Source organism: Dufourea novaeangliae, unplaced genomic scaffold (genome assembly GCF_001272555.1).
Source record: "Dufourea novaeangliae isolate 0120121106 unplaced genomic scaffold, ASM127255v1 scaffold57, whole genome shotgun sequence".
In the NCBI taxonomy this organism is placed as follows: Eukaryota; Metazoa; Arthropoda; class Insecta; order Hymenoptera; family Halictidae; genus Dufourea; species Dufourea novaeangliae.
This window is the reverse complement of record NW_015373937.1, coordinates 843,635-866,051: the sequence shown is the minus strand read 5'-3', so window position 1 is coordinate 866,051 and position 22,417 is coordinate 843,635. Positions and strand designations below refer to the sequence as shown.

The 22,417-nt window shown below is 45.1% G+C and overlaps 1 protein-coding gene across 1 annotated transcript; it reads left to right on the top strand.

The window, feature by feature from the left end:
- Nucleotides 1-8,341: 8,341 nt before the first annotated feature.
- LOC107185429 lies at nucleotides 8,342-18,190 on the top strand. Its single transcript, XM_015573101.1, has 9 exons — nucleotides 8,342-9,934; nucleotides 10,334-10,520; nucleotides 14,749-14,921; nucleotides 15,072-15,134; nucleotides 15,391-15,518; nucleotides 15,606-15,971; nucleotides 16,957-17,300; nucleotides 17,394-17,660; nucleotides 17,754-18,190. The coding sequence occupies exons 1-9, from the start codon at nucleotides 8,342-8,344 to the stop codon at nucleotides 18,188-18,190; spliced, it is 3,558 nt and encodes a 1,185-aa protein (XP_015428587.1).
- Nucleotides 18,191-22,417: the final 4,227 nt, after the last annotated feature.

Sequence of the window (22,417 nt, the reverse complement as noted above, 5' to 3'; positions counted from 1 at the left end):
TCGAGCAGCCTGTCCACGGAAACGCCTCTCTCCAGGACTTAGGATCCAGAGATTTGAAGATCTACGAACATTTTCCAAAAAGTTGCACGCAAAAGTTAGTCTTGGATCGACTTACATTTTCTTATATCATTGTGATAAAGTTCTACATCTCTTTGATTAGTATCTATATTCTACTCTGGTTACAATTTAATATTTAAGGATTCAAAAATCATATTTTGTCGTTTATGGAAATATTTGGTGGTTAGAATTTTATATTCAGGTGGTGAATAATTGTAATTTGTCGTTTATGGAAATATTTGTCTCCTGCGTTTGAGTTTATATTGAACGAGAACAAGTCAATAATACAATACAGAGTCGAGGATGAAGTTACGAAAGCTGGCACACGGGCTTCCGAGCTTAAATCGAAGATGGTAAGAGCTGAGAACCGCTGTCGGTCGCAATGGCTTCGATTAACCGTTTGACCGGCTAGAGCGAGTGGTCAACGTTTCCCAGGCGTCCGGGCTCGCCCTATTAGATCTACTGGAAGCCTGGTACAGATATCCGGAGGCTGACGTACCGTTTCAATGTTTCTTTGCATCGAATTCTGACCCGGGGGGTCGGGTTTGTTCCGAAGGAACAAGATCGAGCAAAAAAAAAAAGCCCAAGAGACCAGAGAAGTTAGCTGGCCCAATCCCCTCCATCCCCGACTGATTAAAAGTTTTCCGCTCGATATTGTTAGTCGTTCCTTCCGCGGTGAATCCCGGTGTCGATCGATCGCCGTGAGGATTAATCGTGGCCTGTTTTTCGAGCCTTGTACGAACCCAAAAACCGATATCAGCCTTCGATTCGGGACAATCGATCGAGATAGAAGAAAAGAAAAAAAGGGGAGAAAAGCACCAGGACGAGAAGGGGTGGTAAGAAGACGGCGAAACGGAGCAAAATGAAAACGAATTTCCCCTGGTGGCGTGGAAAATATGATCCACCCCCTACCTCCCCAACGGCCTTTCCGTGAACTTTAAGACATTCGTCTATTCGAGGCTCGTTCGTCAACCGAGCCGAAGAAAACGAAAAGAAAGGAGAAGAAAAGAAGGCAGCCTCCCATAAAGCGATCGGAGGGACCCTCCAAACCCCCTCCCTTCTCTTTCGTCCATAGACGCGAGATGCTGCGTCTCGCCTCTAAGTGTATTAGACTCGCGTTTCGGGTCGTGGAAGAAGCTGCGGGGGTTGGGTGGCTCCGGGAGCCGGAGGACGGTTTTCGAAGGGTGCGAGAGGGTGGTCCGAGGCCTGTACCCCGCTAATGGCACCCTCGGGGTATTCCCGGAGAACCCTCTCGTATTTATTATTTAGCGAGGATACCGGTAGAAGGGAGAGAGTGGGAGAAAAGGGGGTCCAGAAGAAGGGGGTGGTGGCGAGAAGACGAAAGAGAGAAAAAGAAGGTACGCAACGGCGAGAGGAAGGGTCATCTCTCTCTACGGGGCAGGCCACACGAGGATTTATCCGCAAACATCACACATCGGTCCGAGACTTCCGTCGAGCACGATTTCGGGGAATGGAAACCGCTGGAAATTAACGGTGACACGTGGGCAGATCCTAGACACGTGTTTAGCTCGGCCACTAACGATGAAAAATGAGCCATCGTGTCCGCGTTTCGATTCGATCGAGATTAACTTATATTATTATATATCGTGGGGACTTACTCATATAGTACACTGGATGGGAATACACACGCACAGGAGCCACCGAAACATTCCCAAAAAAGATATACAGGGCTCTAAATTACTCACATCAAATTATATCCTCCTTGATACCATGGAAATTTGATCCGACACATTTTTTTCTAACAGCCAAGAAAATTTGTTGGCCTCTTTTGGGTACCTCACCCTGTAGAATCTGGGAAGTCTGACGAACGAATAAGAATGAATTGGAAATTCGGAAATCGTTCGGAGAGTCCGTCATTAAAAGTGCGTTTACACGCTGAACGGAAATTCAAAATGAAAAACCGATCGAAGATTCCACCTCCGGGGAGGGGATGATATCAATCGTAGGATCGATTCGCAGATTACCCGGTGGCAAAACAACTGGAAAAAACATCGAGACGGGACAAAAACGGATCGAGCTTGTGGTGGAGGGAGAACTACTCGTGTGGACCACGCGGGGGAAGGCCGTGGAGGAGGAATCAGGAAAATCGGAAACAATTGTCGCTCGTGTGTAGGTTCCGTGGAAAGAGAGTGGGAGGTTGTGCGCGCGCAATTTGCGCGTCAGGAAAATGCATGCTCCGATGGCAGCAGCTGCGGGACGTTATTGATACTACATTTCTCCCGATTTGACGAATTACCGTATTGGACTAATGGTCCGAATACGAAGGCACCCCGGCCCAGGGCCCGGTGGCTCCTGATTCGCGGCTTCCTGGCCGAACTGTGTTGACCCCTCGTAAAACTATAACCCGCTCATAATTCTCCGCCATTTCGGTCTGGAGAAACCGAAGGAGAAAAAGAAAGAAAGAAAAAAAACGAGAATGTTGCCGAATCAATGGCGAAAGAAATGGCTCTTTTTCCGTTTGGTTTCCTTCTTGAAAATCAATGTTAGAAAAATCTTTTTCGTAGCTCTGAACCTTATTCGGAGATTGTTATTTATCGATTTATTGGAAATTAATTTTTGTGAAAATATAATGAATAAGTAGTGTGGTACCCACCTGGATTTCACGGAAGCCACACGTTCGGATCGGACAGCATTCACTGAACGAGAACGCGATGCCGAGTGAAGAATCAACGTCACAAAAATACCCGGGGTGTAAGTTAAGAGAAATAGGTCGATTAAGATTGTAGGTCTCTCCATCAAACTGTCTCTTAAAATATTCCAGTCGGCGATCGAAACATAATCTCCGAAATGGAGGTGAGAATACGGGACGAGAGAGAGACCACGCGCACATATATGTATGTATCTTGTTTGAAAGAGAAAATGGGACTGAGGTATGCGCGGTGCTAGGTAGCGATATCGGTCGAACGTAACGAGAGGGAAAAAACGTCAACAAAGACGTAGATACACCGTGGATGGGTATACTCTCAAAATATATACAAGCCGGTCGGATTGATCTGCTCGACGTGGATCAGGAGAAACAAAAATGAACAGTCTGGAAAATGAAATCCTGGAACATGTCATTTCACAAATACAACAAATACAGTTTTTGCAGAACAAATTCAACTTTTTGCAAATGAAATTCAATCTTCTGATTAAATTATCACAAAGACAAGGTCGTTGAATGTTGGGCGCATAATTTTGATAAGTTGTGGTTTGTATCTTTAGTTTCGATACTATAATATTCGAAAACTGGAAAAGGTAGAATTTTATTTGCAAAATGGTGAATTCGATTTGCAAAAGGATGAATTTGATTTGCAAAAAGGCGGAATTTAGAGTATAAAAACTGTAAATCAAACGTGGCAACCGGCGGGCGTTTGTGTCGCCATCTCCACGCAACGTCGCGAACCAAGAAGCGTGTTTAAATTATCTACTGCGAGTCATCGATCGCATTGTTGGATTTTCATTTTTTTTTTAACAATAAATATTACATAGCAGTCGACGTACATAATGTTAAAAAGTTGTAGCGCTAGAATATTCTGTTAAATTAGATAAATAAAGTAATGAAAATATTACATCCACCTTACACAACTCACAAGTAAAAATTTATGTCAAGAATAGAGTACTAAAAGTAAATGAGTAATTTTTTTTTCTTTTAATATACTCACGATTTATTATTCTTATACTCATTCACCACTGAACCGATTCAGAAAAATGGTCCTCGAAGCGAAGGAGAAATGAAACTAGATTTTGCACAGCGACCGTTTTGCTTGCAGCATTCTCAGGATGATAATGGCATCGTTTGAAGTGTTCGCGGAATTAATGAAGCTAAAAACTTTTGACCCTTAATTACGCTGTCCATTGTACTTGGGGAGTTCTTTCTTTCTACGGAGTACCTACAGTAAGAAAGCGAATAAAGAATACGGACCATATCGCAATCAAAGAATGTCTCCTCAAATAAATTATATACGCGGGATTTTTGTTTTAGATGTTTAGTAATTGCACATTTATAATGGAAAAAAAAACATAAATATTAAAGAAGTTCCAAGATTTATTAAAATCTGACCTCTACACAACATGAAACGAAATATTTTTTTAGGACCGAAAACAGTTCCGAAAAATCTGTACGTCCTAAACCTCTGTAAGAATAATGGCTGTACGGTTCACTACACGGTTATAATCTCCATTGTCTACATTCGGTGTAGGAATGGCTATTCAACGATTGTTTGCATCGACGAGTCTGTAAACATTTGCAATTCCAGGTTGCTTTCACAAATGGTACCCTTTCTTGCGTTACTCTGAATACTGACCTTCCACTTTTCATACCTTAACAATCGACCCGAACGCTACGGTTCGAAGCATGACCAAAAACCCTTCCCATTATACGATGCTTAGAATCAACCGACTCGAACACTTTACGGAAGCCGTTAAAATCGCTAAGAAACCGTCCAGTTCTAGCAGAAGCTCGCCAGATAAGAGGAAGAATTCTCGATCCTTCGACGCGGTAAACGGCTAAGGAATTTTTACAACTAAATTTAAAGTATTATCAGAATCGCGACTATTATCCTCCATTACATCCGTTGCTCGAGGCAGTCGCATTAGGTAGACCAGAAAGCACGAACTCGAAGGCCCCGAAAGCCCCACGGAGAATCGCTTCACTGTTTCCTCCCTGAAAATTATACCCTTACGCTTTAAACGCTTGCGAAGTGAGCTCGCGTACCTGGCTTCAGATACTACCTAATCTATTGTCGTCCCTGAAGCTCGGTATCCTTTGTCTGAAATCACCGGAAAATACCTGGCCCATGAAAAATCTCCGAAAATCTTCACGGTACTCTTTTCTTCTACGTAACCAACTCCGATGGACACGATATCAATGAAGATAGATACATGTAGGTTCGAAGAAAACAATCCACTGGAAGGTATTGCCAATTTAACACTAGAACTACCAAACCAGTCAAAGTGACTGGTCAATACACTCTTACAACGACGTTTAAAATGTTATGACAATACATTTTCTCAGATGTTTTGCACCTTTTACTACGATTTGAGAGTGAAAAAATTAGTCAATTTCTAAATTTCTCTAATTTTCAAAAGTTTGCCACGTGCGATCGAAGCAAATATGCGTTTATCGTCGGTAGTTCTAGTGTTAATACGGTCCTGCTGCCGTTTAACGACGCAACCGTATGATCTGCCCTATCCACGGCGAGTCCGGTCGTAGCTCACAGGAGTGGGTGGGCCTGACATTCGCGGTCCCAGGACCGAATCGACGGTCTGGGTACGAGGCTGGGTTACGAATGGCGGGGCGTAGCGGGGTAATGCAGTGTAAGAGAGTCGGGGGCCCTGAGGGCCCCTCACCTGGGTACACTTGGGCCCCAGTACGGAGGAGCGAAGAGAGGGAGGGGGGTTCGAGGGGGCAAAGGCACATTCCAAGGCAGAACGGCTGCCAGTGAAGGTGGAAGGCACCGGACTCAGTCTCTCACGATATTGCGCTCCGTTCCTATCCACTACAGTCGCTTCCTTTCTTCTAGGCTCGGCTCGTCTCTACGTGGGACCGTTCTACGTTGCAATGCGATACACAGGTCGCGGAATCGGATTAACGAGAGATCACGGTGACAAACGGAGACATTCGGCCGCGTGTGTGTGATGCCCGAACGTTTCCTGCGATTCAGTGTGCCAAGAAAGAAAAGTTAATGTGTGTTCGGTGTGTGTGAGTGTGCTCGCGATCGTCTTTTTTGGCGCCACGCGTGGCCGATACGACGACGATTCGAAAATGCGCACGCCTGCCGACATATCCCGGTATTCCAGTGGGAAGACCAAGGAACAGATTATCCCGGGCGAAAATAGACCGTTGCCTCGTGTACAGATTCGTTCTCAGATGGTCGGGCATGCGGAAGGAGCGTCACCGGGAGACAGTGATTGAGAGGATCCGGGAAGAGCAGAGGGTAGCGCTTGAATATTCGATCGAGCAGGTGAGCCGTGGCTATCTTGTTCGCTTAAACTGGATGCTGATTCGAAAACGCGTGTGGGGCTTTCTTTTTCGTATGTATCGAACGAAACGGATAGGATTACGCGGGTTGGAAAAGTGGGGCTAGTGGTTGCCAGGTTCAGGAGAAATGTTTCTATTTTGTTCCTATCGTGTCACGAAAGTAACGAAGAAAGACCATCGAAATACGCTGAAATTCCACGGATTGTCAGGAAACGATCGACAATCCTGGTATTTCGTGACGACGATTCGAACCTGTTGACACACGACCGTTCCATTTATCCGTGACGAGGAAACCGGTATCCCGGTGCCTGAAGGAAGCTGCCACGGTAGAGATAGCTTATCTGAATACCAGAAATTAACAGCTCCTAACTGTCCGATAAAGGTCGCGGCTGTCGATTCGCGTTTGACGTCGCGTTAATCTTCGAACGAGAGCCCCGACCGTCGCTTTCCACTCTTGTCCCTTTCGTTTCGAGGCGAAACCAATGTGATGCAACACACTGCTGGTCGGTTGAACAGTTCAGATCTTGGTTGATCACAACCGATTCCACGATCGTGCAAAAAAATTTCTTCTTTCTCTTTTCACCGGTCAGACATCCGATGAGAATCTTGTGGAACGAGACACAGTTTAGGAGTGGGGAACCAGGGAATCGTCGTCTGTTCGTTCTGCGTGAACGAAATTAAATCCACGTGCCGCGAAGTACATTCTCCCATTCTTGTTCCCCCCCCCCCCTGGATCGACGTGATCTGTTCGAACGACGAGGAGAAAAAGTTAACCGCGGGTCCGAGCAACGCCATCGGCATCGAACTTGACCGTGGCCTTCGGAGTCTTTGCACTCTCGTATAACGAGATACGAAGAATGCGAGTGGCCGAGGAGAAGTCGCCCCCCGGTTTGTATTTACGAGGACTACTTTGGTCTGGTTTGCTTGTAACTAGATGCTCGGATACCGGGCGTGCTTTAAGGGTTCGCCGTCGACGTGATCGATTTTGCAGGTGAAATGCAAAGGGACCATTAGGCTAAGTAGATTCTTCCCTTAAAGTAGCTGTAAATAGGCCCCACGTTCAACGTCACGCCTGATAATGGATGATAAAAGTACACGATAGTGTAACATTTTGTTTTATCCCTTGATCGTATTTATTGGGAGTCTGTACTCCCTATAGAAGTAGCAAAATTCCATTTTTCGAATTTGTTAAAGTTTCTACAAAATTTAGAAGTTACAGACTCAAGAAAATAAATTGTTACGGTTCTCCCTGGTCTTCCCTATCTGTGGTGGATCAACTTGGTACGAATCCTGATAGTCACGATATACCAGACGTAACAATGCTCAACGTCGATGCTTATTATCGAGATTCATGAAGAATTTCTTAACAAGGCAATGGCCAGGGGGATGGAATTCTTTTAAATAAGTACAATACCGGACCATGAAAAGGGCCACTCCTCACAATTCGAAAGAAGAATATCGCCTAATGTTCGCCTGGGATATTTATATAAGTTTCGGCGGAGGCTATTCGGGAAGTTTTAACGACGGAAGGCGCTAATAGGACGCAAAAGTTTTCCGCATTTCCGCGTCCAGAACGAAGATACGATATCCATAGTTAGGATAGGTACCATTGCCAGAGTCTTTATTTAATTGGGGGAATTCGTTAATTTTTTAACCCTAGATCAATAAACTTAAAATTACGACCTCGAATTCGCGATTCTCAAAAATCAATATTGTAACTATGTGTCTAAGTTTAGATGAATAATTATTGTATATAGATAAATACTTGTAATGTAGGTTTTTACCTCAATAGAAATGATATTTCTCTAAAATGCCACGTGATTCCTTTTAGTCGTAATTTTTACGAATGATTAGTAATAAGTCCAGCATCTCCGTAGATCATCGATATACCGGTGAACCTCGTTGAGCTCTTGTGGCTGCACATCAGAGGAAACAAGAGTATTTCTGGAGACGAAATTATCGCTTTGATATTTTTTCCCCGCGTGTACACACACGCTGCTTACGTTCGCTCCTGCTGTTTCGTAATCTGAAACGATTTATCAAGTTCAACGAGGCTGCAGCGACGCGCGGCTAGACGGCGAATAAATCGCTTCCCGACGAGATGTGAGAAATGCGTTGCGACTGACTGGCCAATCGTTCGTGATCGATCGTGATCGCGAAAATCGAACGCGTCGACGAATGTCTTGAATTCTTAGATCCTTCGATTAGAAACCGAAAACACTATTTACCAGCGTTGATCTATGATATCCAATTACCTGGCTGGTTATTAAACTACTACGTATGTATTTTCCAGGCGGAAAAATGTCCCAGCCGCAATTAACCACCGACCTGGACGTTCCGGAAAGTCCGCAACACCCTTGCCAATGCTCCGCCATGAGCAGTATGGATTCCATGAGAGCGCAGAGGGACAGGACGGAGAGAAGCGTGGGTAGTACAAGAATTTCCAACAGTCAAGAACTCCCTAGGGGTCTCGAGGCGTTGCAGAACGCTTTCGAGCCAATAAGAAGACTGGAAAGTCCGCTATCTCATCAGGAAAGCCAACAGATCAATTTAGAGAACACAAGGAATGTCGATATCATGGAGCATCAGACCGGGCTGTCGTCGAATCCAAGATCGATGGATAGTCAAGGGACGATATTGTCGAGACACGGTCACAGTATCACGTGCAGCCCGAGGAACTTGGATCTCTCTCGAAACTTGGCGTTCGAGGCCGCACGAAGAGTTCAGGAATCCGGTGGCCTGCAGGATAACCAACACAGCCTAACTTCCAGCCCTAGCCCTTTGTTGGAGTCTAGCACGGCCATCCACGAAACATCCTCGAAAGATCTGGACAAGCAACTGGAGGATCACCCGGGGTTATCGCAAAAGCAAGCCGCCTCCGGCAAAGATAAACTGAAGAATATTCAGCAGGTTCTGAATCCTTATCAGCATCATCACGAGTCAGCGGAACGAAACGTGCACGGACATTTCCACGGGGATGCCCACGCGCACGTGCACAAACACGCCGAGAATTTCCGAACTAGCGGGAATTTGGACGCTGGTGACGGCCTGATGGGATTTCAGCAACACCAACGGCAACACACTCATCATCATCACGGGAACACGAAGTCCACGAATGTGGGCCATCATCACGGACCTGGGACCGTGCATCATCCTCATGGACCCCAAGGAATGACGGGACATCATCATGGAAACTTGGCACCCAGCCTCACCAGCCACGGTCATGGAAATTCTGTCCCGTTAAACAACTCCAGTTCGACAACGATGGGTCACGGGGGTCAAGGGAACGTTGGCAATCCAAGTGCGCATCATCATCCCAATCCGATGTCTGCGTCCGCCACGATGGGCCACAGGGCTTCACCGACGAGTCATCATCGGCTGGCCAGTGCTACCGGATTGAGCAGTCATTATCCAACGAATTCAGGCTTCTCTAGCGATCATCATGGCACTTCCAGTGCAATGAGTGGAGCGTCGTCCAATTCGAGTATGTTGAATCACGGTGGTTCACCCGCGGTTCATCGACACGTGGTGAACGTAAACAGTAGTCTATCGACCACGCCGTTGACTGGTCATCATCATGGAAGTTCGTCGGGGAGTTTAACCGGACACTCGAGCGTGAACCATCATCACGTTAGTTCCGGAATATCCTGCGAGTCCTCGTCATCGAACGCGAACACGAGAACGCACAGTCGTTTGGATCATGTACACGATCATCATCATCATTTGCAACAATCGCTGCACGCCAACCACCCTGATTCTCGACAACGAGATCGTGCTCCTTCGAGCCTGGAACACCACAGTCATCACCATGGACATATTCACAGTCACGGGCATCAGCATCCGCAGAGCAACGATACCAAAAACTCGTCCCTCATCGGAGTCGATTCGATTCAGGTATAATAATGATTTGTACTGTGGATATCGCGTATAATAAATATAAGTTTCATCCAATTTTGCGTTTAACCCTTTAACGCCCAGTGTATACGTCACATTTAGAAAATCATATTTTGATTAGTTTTGTCGTGAAAATAAAGGAACACGTATTGGGTCCATTTTTGAGTTAACTAATCGCGATAAATAATTTCTTTCTCCGGAAGGTTGTTGGGTAGATGTGTTTGGGCGTTAAAGGGTTATAAAAGTAAATTTTAAAAAAGTAAAAATATAGTTTATTTTAATATCGATATTTTCGACTTTGATATAACAAGATACAACATATATGTCAGTCTCATAATTTTGAAATAATGATTTTGGGGTTTAAGCGTTAAAGGGTTAAAACTATCTTTTGACGTTCAGGTGTCCGCTCCTTCCAAGAGCAAATGTCAATGCCATGTGATGCAAACTGGAGGAAACAAAAGAGGACAAGAGGGTGAAAGCGATGGCAGCGTTGAAGTGGCCACGAGAACGCATCAACCGCCTGCGTTACCCCCTCGGCCACCCCCTAGACCGACCAGGCGATACGAAACAACATCTGCCAATCAGTGTAAGTATAACAAAAATCTTAAGTGTACAGTGCCCCGTATCGTAAAAGAAAAGTTTCATTCGAGAAGTTATAATTACACATTTTTTATACATGCAGTTTCGTACTAGAACTTGCGAGAATAAATATTACTTCGTATCTTTGTATAGAATCAAGTATCTCTTCTATACATAGTGATCGAAAACAGGGTTTATAACTTTTAGGGTAGATAGTACTTGAAAAAAAGTTCTAATAAACATGGGTCGAAAGATTACTAATTTCAAAGTTACAATCTTGAACTCTCTTTCCTTCGAATAAAGAAAATTGAAAAAGGATCTAATAAAAATTGTAAAAAATCTTCTATAACCAGAAAAAGAAACAATGATAAGGTAATCAAACAAAAAATTGTTTATCAATCTCGACACATCGTTTTTATCGAACTTCCACCCTCGACCTATGGTTCAACCAATCTTGAATTTAAACACGATGGTAGAGCCTAGCTCCACCCCTCGACGTTTCACTTGAAAATCGTCGAAACTGTCTGCAGTATCATCTGCACGACGAGCCATGCATAACTTTGCCCCCGTTATCAGTTGCGGTCATACTTTATCGACGCGAAAAAGTCCGCGCTCCGTTGACCGATTCTACTTACTTCATGGGGACACAACCCCTACGGAATTTCAACCCTCGACCGCGACGAGTCGCTCGAATCGTCACGGTATATCGACCAGTCGGCGCTCACGCGAACCGAGAGCAGGAGCATCGTGTCGAAGAATACTCTACGAATCGAACAACAAGCTGGAATACGTTCACGAACCTGGGCCATAAATTCGTAGCTGGTTGGCTGAATGGACGTGGGAGGAACGCCGGCTCGGAGGTCCTTTCAAAGGAATTTCAAAGCTTTAGCCTTCGACACTGGAATCAACCACCACCACCACCACCTGTGGGACACCCCAGCGTGTTTCAGGTCAACACAGATCTCGTGGAGTACCATTCCGGTTGTTGTGCTGCCGCATTCGTCTTCAAGCAGCTAACGAACACGCAGGGGAAAACTAAATCTGTGAAGAAACGAAGTGATCTGTGCCGAAAAGACATTGCTTGTGATATTTTTTTTTCGGAACACCATCGAGTTCCTCTAAAGAATTAACAATAGAGAAAACATTAATAAATCGACGTGCGATCGTTATGCGAAATCGTGAATCGAGAAAGTGTCGTTACGGGAACTTGACCTTGGGAAAAGTGATCCCCTCGCGATGACATGTGATGCGCAAACGTAGACCGTAAAGGGTCGAAGAAGTCGATGCGTGTCATTATCTTCGATTTATCCCTTTCAACTCTGACGTGGACGTAGAGTTTCTCCGTGAAAACTGGACCAATTGTGCAACAAAAAAATCGTGAAATTGTCACATTGAATGACGTTTCGGTGAAGATAAACATTAGCCCGATGGCAGTAGCAGCAGCCACGTGTTAGTCGACAAAGACAATAGAGTGCTCGGGGATCGTACGGGAGTGGTGAACCTAAGTTCGTTAAGGACACGTGAAAAGCGAAGAAGATGGATGGTTATCCAGTGCTGCCGATAGTGCGATGCCGGCCCGGAACGGAAATTGAGATGGATAACCAGGGTTATCCGTTCACAATGGCGGCACACTCTCATTCCTACTTGCCACATCCGGCAAACCACCCGCACTTCCTCAGATCGCACTACCCTCACCCCTGTGGTATGCCGATTAACCCTTCTTGTTAATTTATCTATCGGTCCCCACCGACCCTGTTCTGTCTCCACCACCTAATCCGCGTACTCGTAGGTATAATCCGCTATTAGCAATTCCATTAAGTCGCCTACCGGTACAGCTGAGCTATCCGCGGTGTAATTAATTGTCCGAAACACTCGTGAACTTGATATTCTCACGGAAAAGGGGGACAATAACGTTGCAGTAATTAAAATTTACAATTTAACACTAGAACAACCAAACCCATTAAAATGACGGATTTCAGATTTTTTATTTTAACAATTGCTGAAATCCTAAAGACACTGTCAACGGAATTTGCGTTAATCCTTTAATTTATTATACACTTATAGTATACTAAGCTATATTGCATTATATATTGCATGTATTAATATATTAAACAATTTAACTGAGCATACATTCAATGCTGGTAGTTCTAATGTTAACACGTTGTATACCATTCTACCCAGGACGATGCGAGAGCAAGTTATAGGCGTGGGGAAACCCCCATTTTAACGTGACCAATGTATTTTCTAACGTCCACGTTCTATTTCTGACCGTAAAAAAAATCCGTTGCAACGCCGTAGAAGGTCACGCGGACGAGGAAAGGTTGCCGTATAAATAGGTATCGACGAGTTCCTTAATAAAAGGTGTTCGATACCGTACCGATGGTGGCTCGATACAAATCTTAAGCGTTCAATTTCGTTCACGTCGAGAGAATCGTAGAGATTTCGAGCTGGTGATAATGCTCGGGAATTCGAATGTAACGAGTGCAGGGGGATTAAACGGAAGGTAAAAAATAGGGAGTCGTTTCATTCGTGGGATACTATGTATAGCGGGATCGAGGTTGCCTTTTTGTAGGAAATTGGAAAACCCACGGTTTTCCTTTTAATCTTGATGCATACTTTCCGAGGGTTACGGTTTCTCCCGAACCGTAACTGTATACCGATTCAGGTAGTCGGTACAGGTTTCGCACGGTTTGGTCTGAAATTTTTGGTTGCATTCACGAGAGGTAGCAGGTATTCGATGGTTCTCTCGGTGAAACGCTTTTCCTTGGCCGGTTTCAATCAAAAGTGAGGGCGATAAACTTTGTTAAAGCAAGGTTGCGTTATATTGAAAGCGGAGAAAAAAAGATTTTCTAGCTATTGAAAAGGTAATCCTGACCATCCAAAAGGTCTTACAAAATAACTCCAAAGGAGGCCAGTTTCCTGAAAGAAATGGTCTTCGAATCGGTCACCTCCCAAGAATTGAGCATCAACAAAGCTGAACATTTTCGAGAAGTTAAGGCAGGATGAGTCACGTTGACCAGATCTATTATTCTGAAATTTTCATTCAGAAAGCGACGACATAAATTGAACATGATCGTGGGAGTGATAATCCCGGACTATTCACATTTCTAGAGAACTTTTCATGTTTCAATTCCCCTGTATGTAACAGTCGCAGATTTTACCGGTCGACGGGGAAAAATAATTAGATTTTTAATTACAAAAGATGATCTCGCCACTTGTTCTCCGGACGCTATCGAATAGCTCGGTACCCTTCTGTATTAATGGGGGAAACCTGGTTAAAAAGTTCAGCTCCAACTATTATCCCTCTTCACAAAGAGAGAGAGAGAGAGAGAGAAAGAATCTGCTATTGTCTTTCAAGCGACGTAGGGTACCGAATGCTTCTCTATCGTTCAACATTCATTGAAGAAATTTCCAATACAGCGTGATCGGCGGAATTGTGAACTTTGACAACAGAAGTCGTGTCTGAATGAGCGTTAGAATAGAATGTCTCTGTTATATACCACGAAAAATCGCCACTTGTACGATCCTTACAAGTAGAGGCAATTCTGTACGATGACGTGATTTAATATTTAAAATCCTTCTCTCCACCGTTGAGATTATTAGCGCAAGAAACCTTAAGTGCAGCTCGGATATGGAATCAATTACGTGAGAAGTAATTAAATTATTTAATTATCGAGTATATTTCGATCGATTCGATCGTGGTCAAGGCATCCAGTTAACGAAGAAGAGTAAAAATCGATTGTAGATCCACTATCCAGGCAATCACTAAGCAACAAGATTCGAAGAATTTCGTTCGCGGCACGTTTCTCAGTTCGTGGCCCGATCAGGGGTCTCTCGTTGTCGGGTTCTCACGCAAGGACAATCATTATCCCTCCGAATGAAGGAACTAACACACCACAGGGGAATAAGTCGTGCGGGACCAATTCTGAATAGGGTCGATAGTGGTACAATGGATTCCGTTTTATGACCAAAAGGAAAACTAACCTTCGAGCGATTTCGGTGGTTTCTCAGAGATCTTTTTGAAACGATAAACGCCCGGAAAGATTCAACGCGAGATTCCACCTCGATCCTGAACGCTACCGTTTCTGGATGTTGAAAAATATCTCCCCATCCCCCCTCATGTTTGAAAGATTTTCAGAGCGTAATAATGACTCTTCGTTCCCTGTTTTTTCAATGCTCTCTACATACTGGGCTTGGCGGTCGTCCGCTATCAGTGACCGATTTTAATTTTACAGGCCACACCGGGGAAGGTGGTTGTTGCAAGAAGTACGTTGTCCTTTGTTGCCTTTGTGGCGGGCTGAGCGCTGCGGTCGGAAGTCTCTTTTTGGCGGTGCACGCGGTCCTTTCAGCCCACACGGCCAGCCTAGCACTCTTTGAGACTGTACCATCTTACATTCCTGGCATAATGGTGAGCGGCAAAGATCGGAATAGATTAACAGGACCGTAGGGGTCTTCCTTATACGTAGACTCCGCAACGTCCCGTTCGAAATAATTTCGAACTGGAATAACATTATTTCGAACGATCCATTTACATTCAATGCACATATGTCGTTTGCAGTTAATTTTAATGGGCCTGTTCACGATGCTGCTCGCAAGACGGAAGCATAGATACGGGCTTCTGGTACGTATACAACCGTAATCTATCCCTCCCAAAGATATCATCTTTCTCAATGCAGTAAATCCTCGATGAGTATTCGAAAGCTCCACGGCACTGACAAGGAGATGGTCTCCAGGTGTAACGCTGACTTTTTAATGAAGTTTAACCATATTTGGCCATTTGTTTATGGAATATTTAATGTTCAATGCCGACGAGCCTTCGAACGCTAATCAATGATTTACTGTACTATATTTCATAAATAACATTTTCCATCTCCCAGATGAAAGTCTGCGGTTCCGTTGGTGTGGTGTGCGCATTGGTGTGCGTGCTCGTCACCGTGACGACCACAGTGATACACATGTCACGGTTGCAAGGTCTTCGAAAATGCGTTTACACAGTGAAAGCCAGGTAGGTGTGTCGCGATCGCAAACCGATACATTGGACAGGTTAGCAGACAAGGAAGTTAATAAGAACCTGTAACGATCATTATGTCAGGTCGTGCACGTGTTACGGGTCCCCCGAAGGTGATCCTGGGATCCTTTTCGAAGGGACACCTCATTGCGAGGCGGTTCACGGTGCCCTGCACGCTTGCCTGAGGGCCCTGTTCGGTGTTTCGGTCGCTGGAATCCTCGCCTGCATATTCTCGTGCATGCTGGTGTACCAGTTGTTGAGTCACGAGAAGAAGAAGATGTATTGGGAACAGTTGGAGCTCAGATGCAGATCTCTGTACGGCCAGGGAGGCACCGTGGGACCGCCGACTGGTTCCTGTGGATGTTGCAACGACTGCGGTGGTGCTAGCCCGTGGTGGGCGCAGACACCGGGGAACCTGTACACACCGAATCCTGATCTGGCACCGTCCAGGTATACATAGATTTAACCTTCAAAGGTCGTTCGACCATTCTTCATTTCAACCGACAGTGTCAACGGGATCAATTCTGCGGAATTGTAATGGCAACAATTTAAATTGCATCAATCCCACGGAGTGAATCGTTTAAAGAGGGTGGGGAACGGTTGAATTATCGGTGCTAGTCGCGACGTTCTTCCCAGAAAATTTTCCCGGAGCCGATTGCATAAGAGCACACGTAACGGGTTGGCTGTTAACAACGTTCGCATCGCTGTAATTTCATCGCGGTGAGGAGGGCCCCCAGCTGAAAGTCTTCATTCAGCCGAGTTATTGATGCAATTCAGATGTTGAAACGTGTGCCACGTTTGTTCCGCGAGCGGAACGGATAAATATTCAATAGATTTCTCATTCACGTGTGTCACGAGCGCGGCAACGGTGAGTTAAACAGGGTGCAATAAACTCCGTAAACAAACCGAATAGCGTTCCAGACGGCTCCCAGGACAGTGAACATTGTATTCCTGTAATCCGTTAATATATGGCATTAATTAAGCCGGCTTCATTCCGTTCCGCCGCTGACATTCAAGAGGGAGGCTATTTCTTCGGGTCTTCGAGATAAATTATGACGGATCGTCCGCTTTTGGTCTTTTTAAGTTTCGCTGGTTTCGTCCGGATCGATGATAAAAAAACCGCCTCGTGATTCGCGTCCTTTCGCGGAAAGATACGATCGTCGTGAGAGAAACTTGGCGATATTTTTGCGCGTGCACGAATTCCGTCCCCGTCTTCGGGGAAAAACAGTTCTTCCACCCGTTCGAGAGAACGTCGCACAGTCAGACGGATGGGTATTTTAAGTGGAAGTGCTTTATAGAAATTTGTTTTAATAATGTGTGAGCTTCGTGGCACATTAATTTCAAAGTAAAGTGCCTCGTAATTCGACTGGAACGATTCGTCGGGAATTTTTTACGAACGAAAAGGTCTGTTCACATGTCTTTCTAATGTTTGCAGAAGATGGCGACTTCCTTGGTCCAGATCGAGAGGACCAGCCCCGAGTCCCGACTCAAATTACGGCTTTCACACCCAAGCCAGACAAACGGAGGTGAACGTGGAGACGACAAACGGTCCTTACAGTGTTCTCAATTCTCAGTCGAGCGGCCCATACTCGGTTCTGAACACGCAAAACGGACCGTACACACCGAGCACAGCGTCTTACAGCGTTCTCGAGACTCCTGTGCCCATGTGGGGTCCTCCTCCACCTTACAGCGATCCGAACAGCCCAGCCAGAAGACCGCAAGTGGCTGAACAAAGGCCCAGGATCGCGAAACGAATAGAGAATTTCGAGAACAACGAAGGTAACTGTTCACAACACTCGTTACGCGTGTTAAACACCGGCCAATTATAAGGGAGAAACGTGTACCTTAAAACTCGTATATTTTGGGTGCCAGATCATCGGCCAAGACCAGCGAAACGTCCGTCTGACAATTACGAGAACGCCGAAGAAATATCGAACAGCACCGATCCAGAGGGCGGGAACGAGGGCACGATGAAAAGCAGACGGATCAGAAAGCCCCTGAAGGGTGTGGAGAACGGTGCGTTCCAGCAGGAACCGAATACCGGACCAAAACAGTCGGAAAGTGAACTCTACTTCGGCGACGTGTCCTCGTGTTGCGGCCCCGAGAGCAGTTTCTACGATCTGGCCGTCGAGAAAGAAGGTAGTGGTACATTTTCACGAACGGAAAACCGTACTTTGAGTAATCCATTGCCCCGAGAAATGATCGAACAAAATTTCATATTCACCCGATTAGGAACCGAACATTCGGAGGACGTGGACTATCTGGCAGCCCGTTTAGGCAAACGACAACTATCCAAGCGATCCAGACTGCCTCTTCCGTTGCCGTCAGAAGGTGGTGACATACCGTCTGATAATTATGCGAACAGCGACGAACCGAGGAGCGGCAGAGGGCCATTCCTAGCTCCAGACGCCCAGTACGAAGTGATACAACAGGGTCGATACTCGTATTACGCGTCGAAGGACGACGAACAGCTTCCAGAAGGTCCTGCGACTTCAGGTTATTTCAGAGAGGAGGAGACTGACAGAGGCAGAGAGTACAGAGATTACAGGAGCAGCCAGGAAGAGGAAACGCCGCAGTGTTGTCTGAGCGACTCGACGACACTGGATTCCGGCTGGCAGAGCGGTGAACAGCAACAGTCTGACGACAATGTTCGACCGGTGAATGTGTAACTGAAGGATTTTCAAAACTATGACATAACGAAATCGAACTCAGAGTACAATTGATCCTTTGATTTCTTAGAGAAGAATCAGTGGTGAACCGTGTCCATTTAGTCTTTTATTGTGTCTCTTTGGAGACCTCCAAGTCTAGCGGAATCCACTCTGGAGAGTACCGTGGAATCGGGCAGAGGGATATTTGTGTAGAATACAGAAAAATGATGATAAGTGCGAGTCGACGATTACCGTATCCGTAATAGTGTTGTAAGGCGATGTGATTTGTCGTGGTACAGTTTAGTAGATAAGACACCTATGTGAGTAAACCTTAATCGTTAGGATGTATAAGCGAACGAATGACGAATCGCGTGATCGTCGTGACCTTAGAAGTCTGAAGAGTTGATTAGAGATGGAAATTCTACGTCATAGTGTTTTCACGAAGAATCCTACGTAGCCACGTATTTTTTATTGATTAATGTCACCCGTGTTGTTCGTAGCGTTAATCGTTGATGGATGTATGCCGAAGAGAACACGTACGCAAAGAAAGAGAGAAATTATTAGTTTCGTATAGGTGAAACCATCGAAGAAAAGGTCCCTGAACGAGGTCAGAAAGTTTTCCAAAGTCACGTTGCCGTTCTGACAGGGACCATTTCGTCGGGCACTCGTTAGAAACGTCCATGTACAAAAGTGTGCTTTATTCTTGCCAATACGTTGCTGGACATCTGCTCGAATTCACGTTTCGGGCGTTGATTCTTGCGAGAACGATTTACCATTAAGAGAGTTACGTTTGGATTCACAGGTCGAGAGGCTTCGTTAGGGCTCCTGAATGCACGGATACTGCCATTCGTCGGTGATCCTCTCGATTGGTCATATGGAGGGTTAACGAAACGTTTTAGCATGCCTGGAATTCTGACTTCCACGAATCTACATTGCATACTCGGTCTTAACGATTAGCTTTTTTAACGAACATACCTGGAATCACACATTCGTCACGCATCGTGATTCGCTAACAATTCGATAGACTGTCATTATTCGCGCTTGTGGGCAGAATTCCTCGATAGGATGCTCGTGTTCTGTGCTAGCCTTCGTCGAGACTTTTTACGTTGCGTAGGGTCGCATTCGCTTCCAGGCATACAAATTCAGGTGGACCAAAAAGAAGAAAACTACACATCGCTAGGTCGAGTCCGATAAGTTAGGATTATCGTCGATCGTCTATTACTAGACTCTCAGCTGTACATCACGTAACCATGTGAAAAACAAATAGCATATTTTCTGATCGGGATTCAAGAGTGAACAAGACAGAGCCAGCTTAAGAGGAGTAGCTTAACGTTCTTTACTCGAATAAAGTGTACCTTAAGAGCGATCTACATAGCAAGTCGAACGATGTAATTGATAACTATGAGAAATAAAGCTTCGTTTTGTAAAGAAACCGCGCACAGCTCGATGAATTGTAGCGATTCTCTCGAGTATATAATAAATTCAAAGAGCATAAAATATCGATTTTCGCGACGCACGTCTCTTCCTGATTTCTTCTTCACTTTCTTTCTACCATTGGATAGAACGACGTAATGAATACATACTCGTTTTCCCAAAGGATCTATTTATTTAGAAAAAAATTTTATGGTCCAATTAAAAGAACGAATAGAGAGCAGACGGTAATTGTTCCTCGGTCAACGTTTCCATCGGCGGTTGATATGTCACAGAAACACGCCCAGGTAAGCATTTGACGTCGGAATGCGGGACCCACAGTCACGGTGAGCGCTATTGTCAGCAATTTTCTTGGTAAACTCCCGCGGTCTCCGCGATTGGCCAATATCAGATTATGGGATTTCGTAACAGGCGGCGCACGATTCCGTTCAACTTTCGCAACACGTATGCGCGCGTACGAGAGACTAAATCCTATTGTGGGCAACGTTTGTGATCACGCGCGATCCAGGTCGATCGGTCGAATGAAAATCGGGACTATGTTTTCCCAGCGTATTATTTCATCTTTATGTTCAAGTTTAACCGTGGTTACAAAAATAAACGAACGTTACTACGAAGGGGTTTATCTCGATGAACCGAAAAAAGCGCGAAGACCAGTCGGAATATTAGAACCGGTTACGGAAGAGTGGAGTTCGTTTATCAGTTTCAACAACCGTGTAACTGTAAATAAACGGTTTTGCGTTCAAGTATATCACCGTTGCAACCTCGTAATTCAGACGAAAGTTCCAAACAGGAGTTGAAACGGTTCCGAAAATAATTGTTTCAACTGTTGTATGTCGGTTTTTACTGAAATAGTTATGAAGAGACTTTATTGTGAATAATAATTAATTAATGTACAAAGAATCGAAATTTTCGTCTATATTACAATATTATTGTTATTATTATTATTAGTTTTCGTTCTTCTTCTTTTTCGTATACTTTTCCTTTTCATAAGTTCATTACATGTATGTTTATTTTTAAAACACTGAAATAACCTATATAAAAATGGATACTATTATAACCGAAATAGATATAGACGAAAATTTCGAACCGAAAATCAATATTATAATAGTTTTCAACCACCGGTTCGAAGCGATACGATACTCAAGCAGAAGATGCAATTAACCATGGCGATAAATCGCAATTAACCATTTTCTAGGATTACGTCGTGCTCGTAACGATCTCCTAGAACGAAGACTCGTTATAAATAACTGCCGTTTCTTTAACTGTATCCACAGTCTGAATCGAGAGTGCACCGTCAGCTGTGACGCAATCCATGGCTGAGTTAGCGGGACGCTATTCGCAAATTACATCCAGTAGATTTACGGAGCACGTTTCTTTCGGTACGAATCAATTAACGGAGCTGGAGTGAGGGGACGAAGGAAATTAGCCGTTTGTCGCATGGAAGTTTATTAGATTCGTTGCATAATACTGCGATTCGCATGATCGACGACTGAAATAAACGTGGAACTTCCAAGATGCTACTATCCTACAAGTGTGAGATCGACACAAAACGCTACGAGAAATTGCTCAATTATCATTCACAATAATCAAGATATCGCTATCGATTCTAGACACATATTTCTTTCAGTCTTCATTGTCATTTCACAAGACTGGCCCCACTTCTGTATCACGAACAGGATCCCTCGACGACTCTGTGCGCCGCCTGGTTCGCCAAAAACCTCTCCACCCGTTCCCTGAATTCGTTGCTCGACTCCGGCAACGGTAGCCTCGGCCCACTGCTCTTCAGCCCGTGCAACACCGTCAGATTCTGCAAGCTCTCCGACAGCCTTCGATCGTGATCCAGAATATCCGGCCTTGGAATCGGTGCCTTCCTCTTTCCCATACCCTCCGAATTTCCTCGACTACTCGAACCATTCGCATACCCTGATTCCGGCAATCGATTCATCATCCCCCGTAACGCTATCCTCGCACTGAGGGCCGACCAAAAGGCCTCCAAAAGTGACGCGACCAGCACGTTCACGGTGAGCAGAATTTTAGCGTGTGACGAGTCTTGATAATTCTTCTGCCAGAAGGACATCACTCTATTCTTCACAGACTCCAAAGATTCTTCGGTAACATTACTAGATTCTTGTTCCACGACCTCTTTGAACGTCAACCGAGTATCTTCATCCACCGTACCATCGTCAGGTAACAATTCTCTAGAATTCTCTGAACCATTCCCTCCAAAACTACCTGTCGAAGCTTTCAGGATGTAGCCAGATATGTTTGACATATTGTCCAGTACAATTCCAGGGGTAGCTGCATTCAAATTGATATTCGGTAATTGGTCGAACGTCTCCAAAGATGTCGTCTCGTTCGTCAGAGTTTCGTTGTCCAGATGTCTGCCCAGGTAAGAATGATCACGTGGCTGCTCGAGAATCTTCTCCAAGGACCAGAGAGATGATCCGTTGCTCTCTGCTGCTGCTGCGATATCGAAAGCCGTCGCGACGAAGCAGAGGATTGCCGCGACCAGGGAGAACAGGCTTCCGTAAAAGAATATAGCGATGTTCCGATCGATGTACCAGCGTCTCCAGGCCAGCAAACCCGTAACGAACGGTACTAGACACGCAACAGATAAAACTGGTCCTTGAAGGGACAAGGCTAAGCTACCCAGCAGAAGGGAAAGCGCACCTAATCCGAAATGCACGAAGGACAGGCCGCCCACGGTCGACGCCGAGTAACGTCGTTCTGATGGGTACAGAGAAGACAAAGGTGGTTTCGTTTTCACCTTTATCACGTACACGTTCTCCATCGTTAGAGTCTTCACGCTTGGTAGCT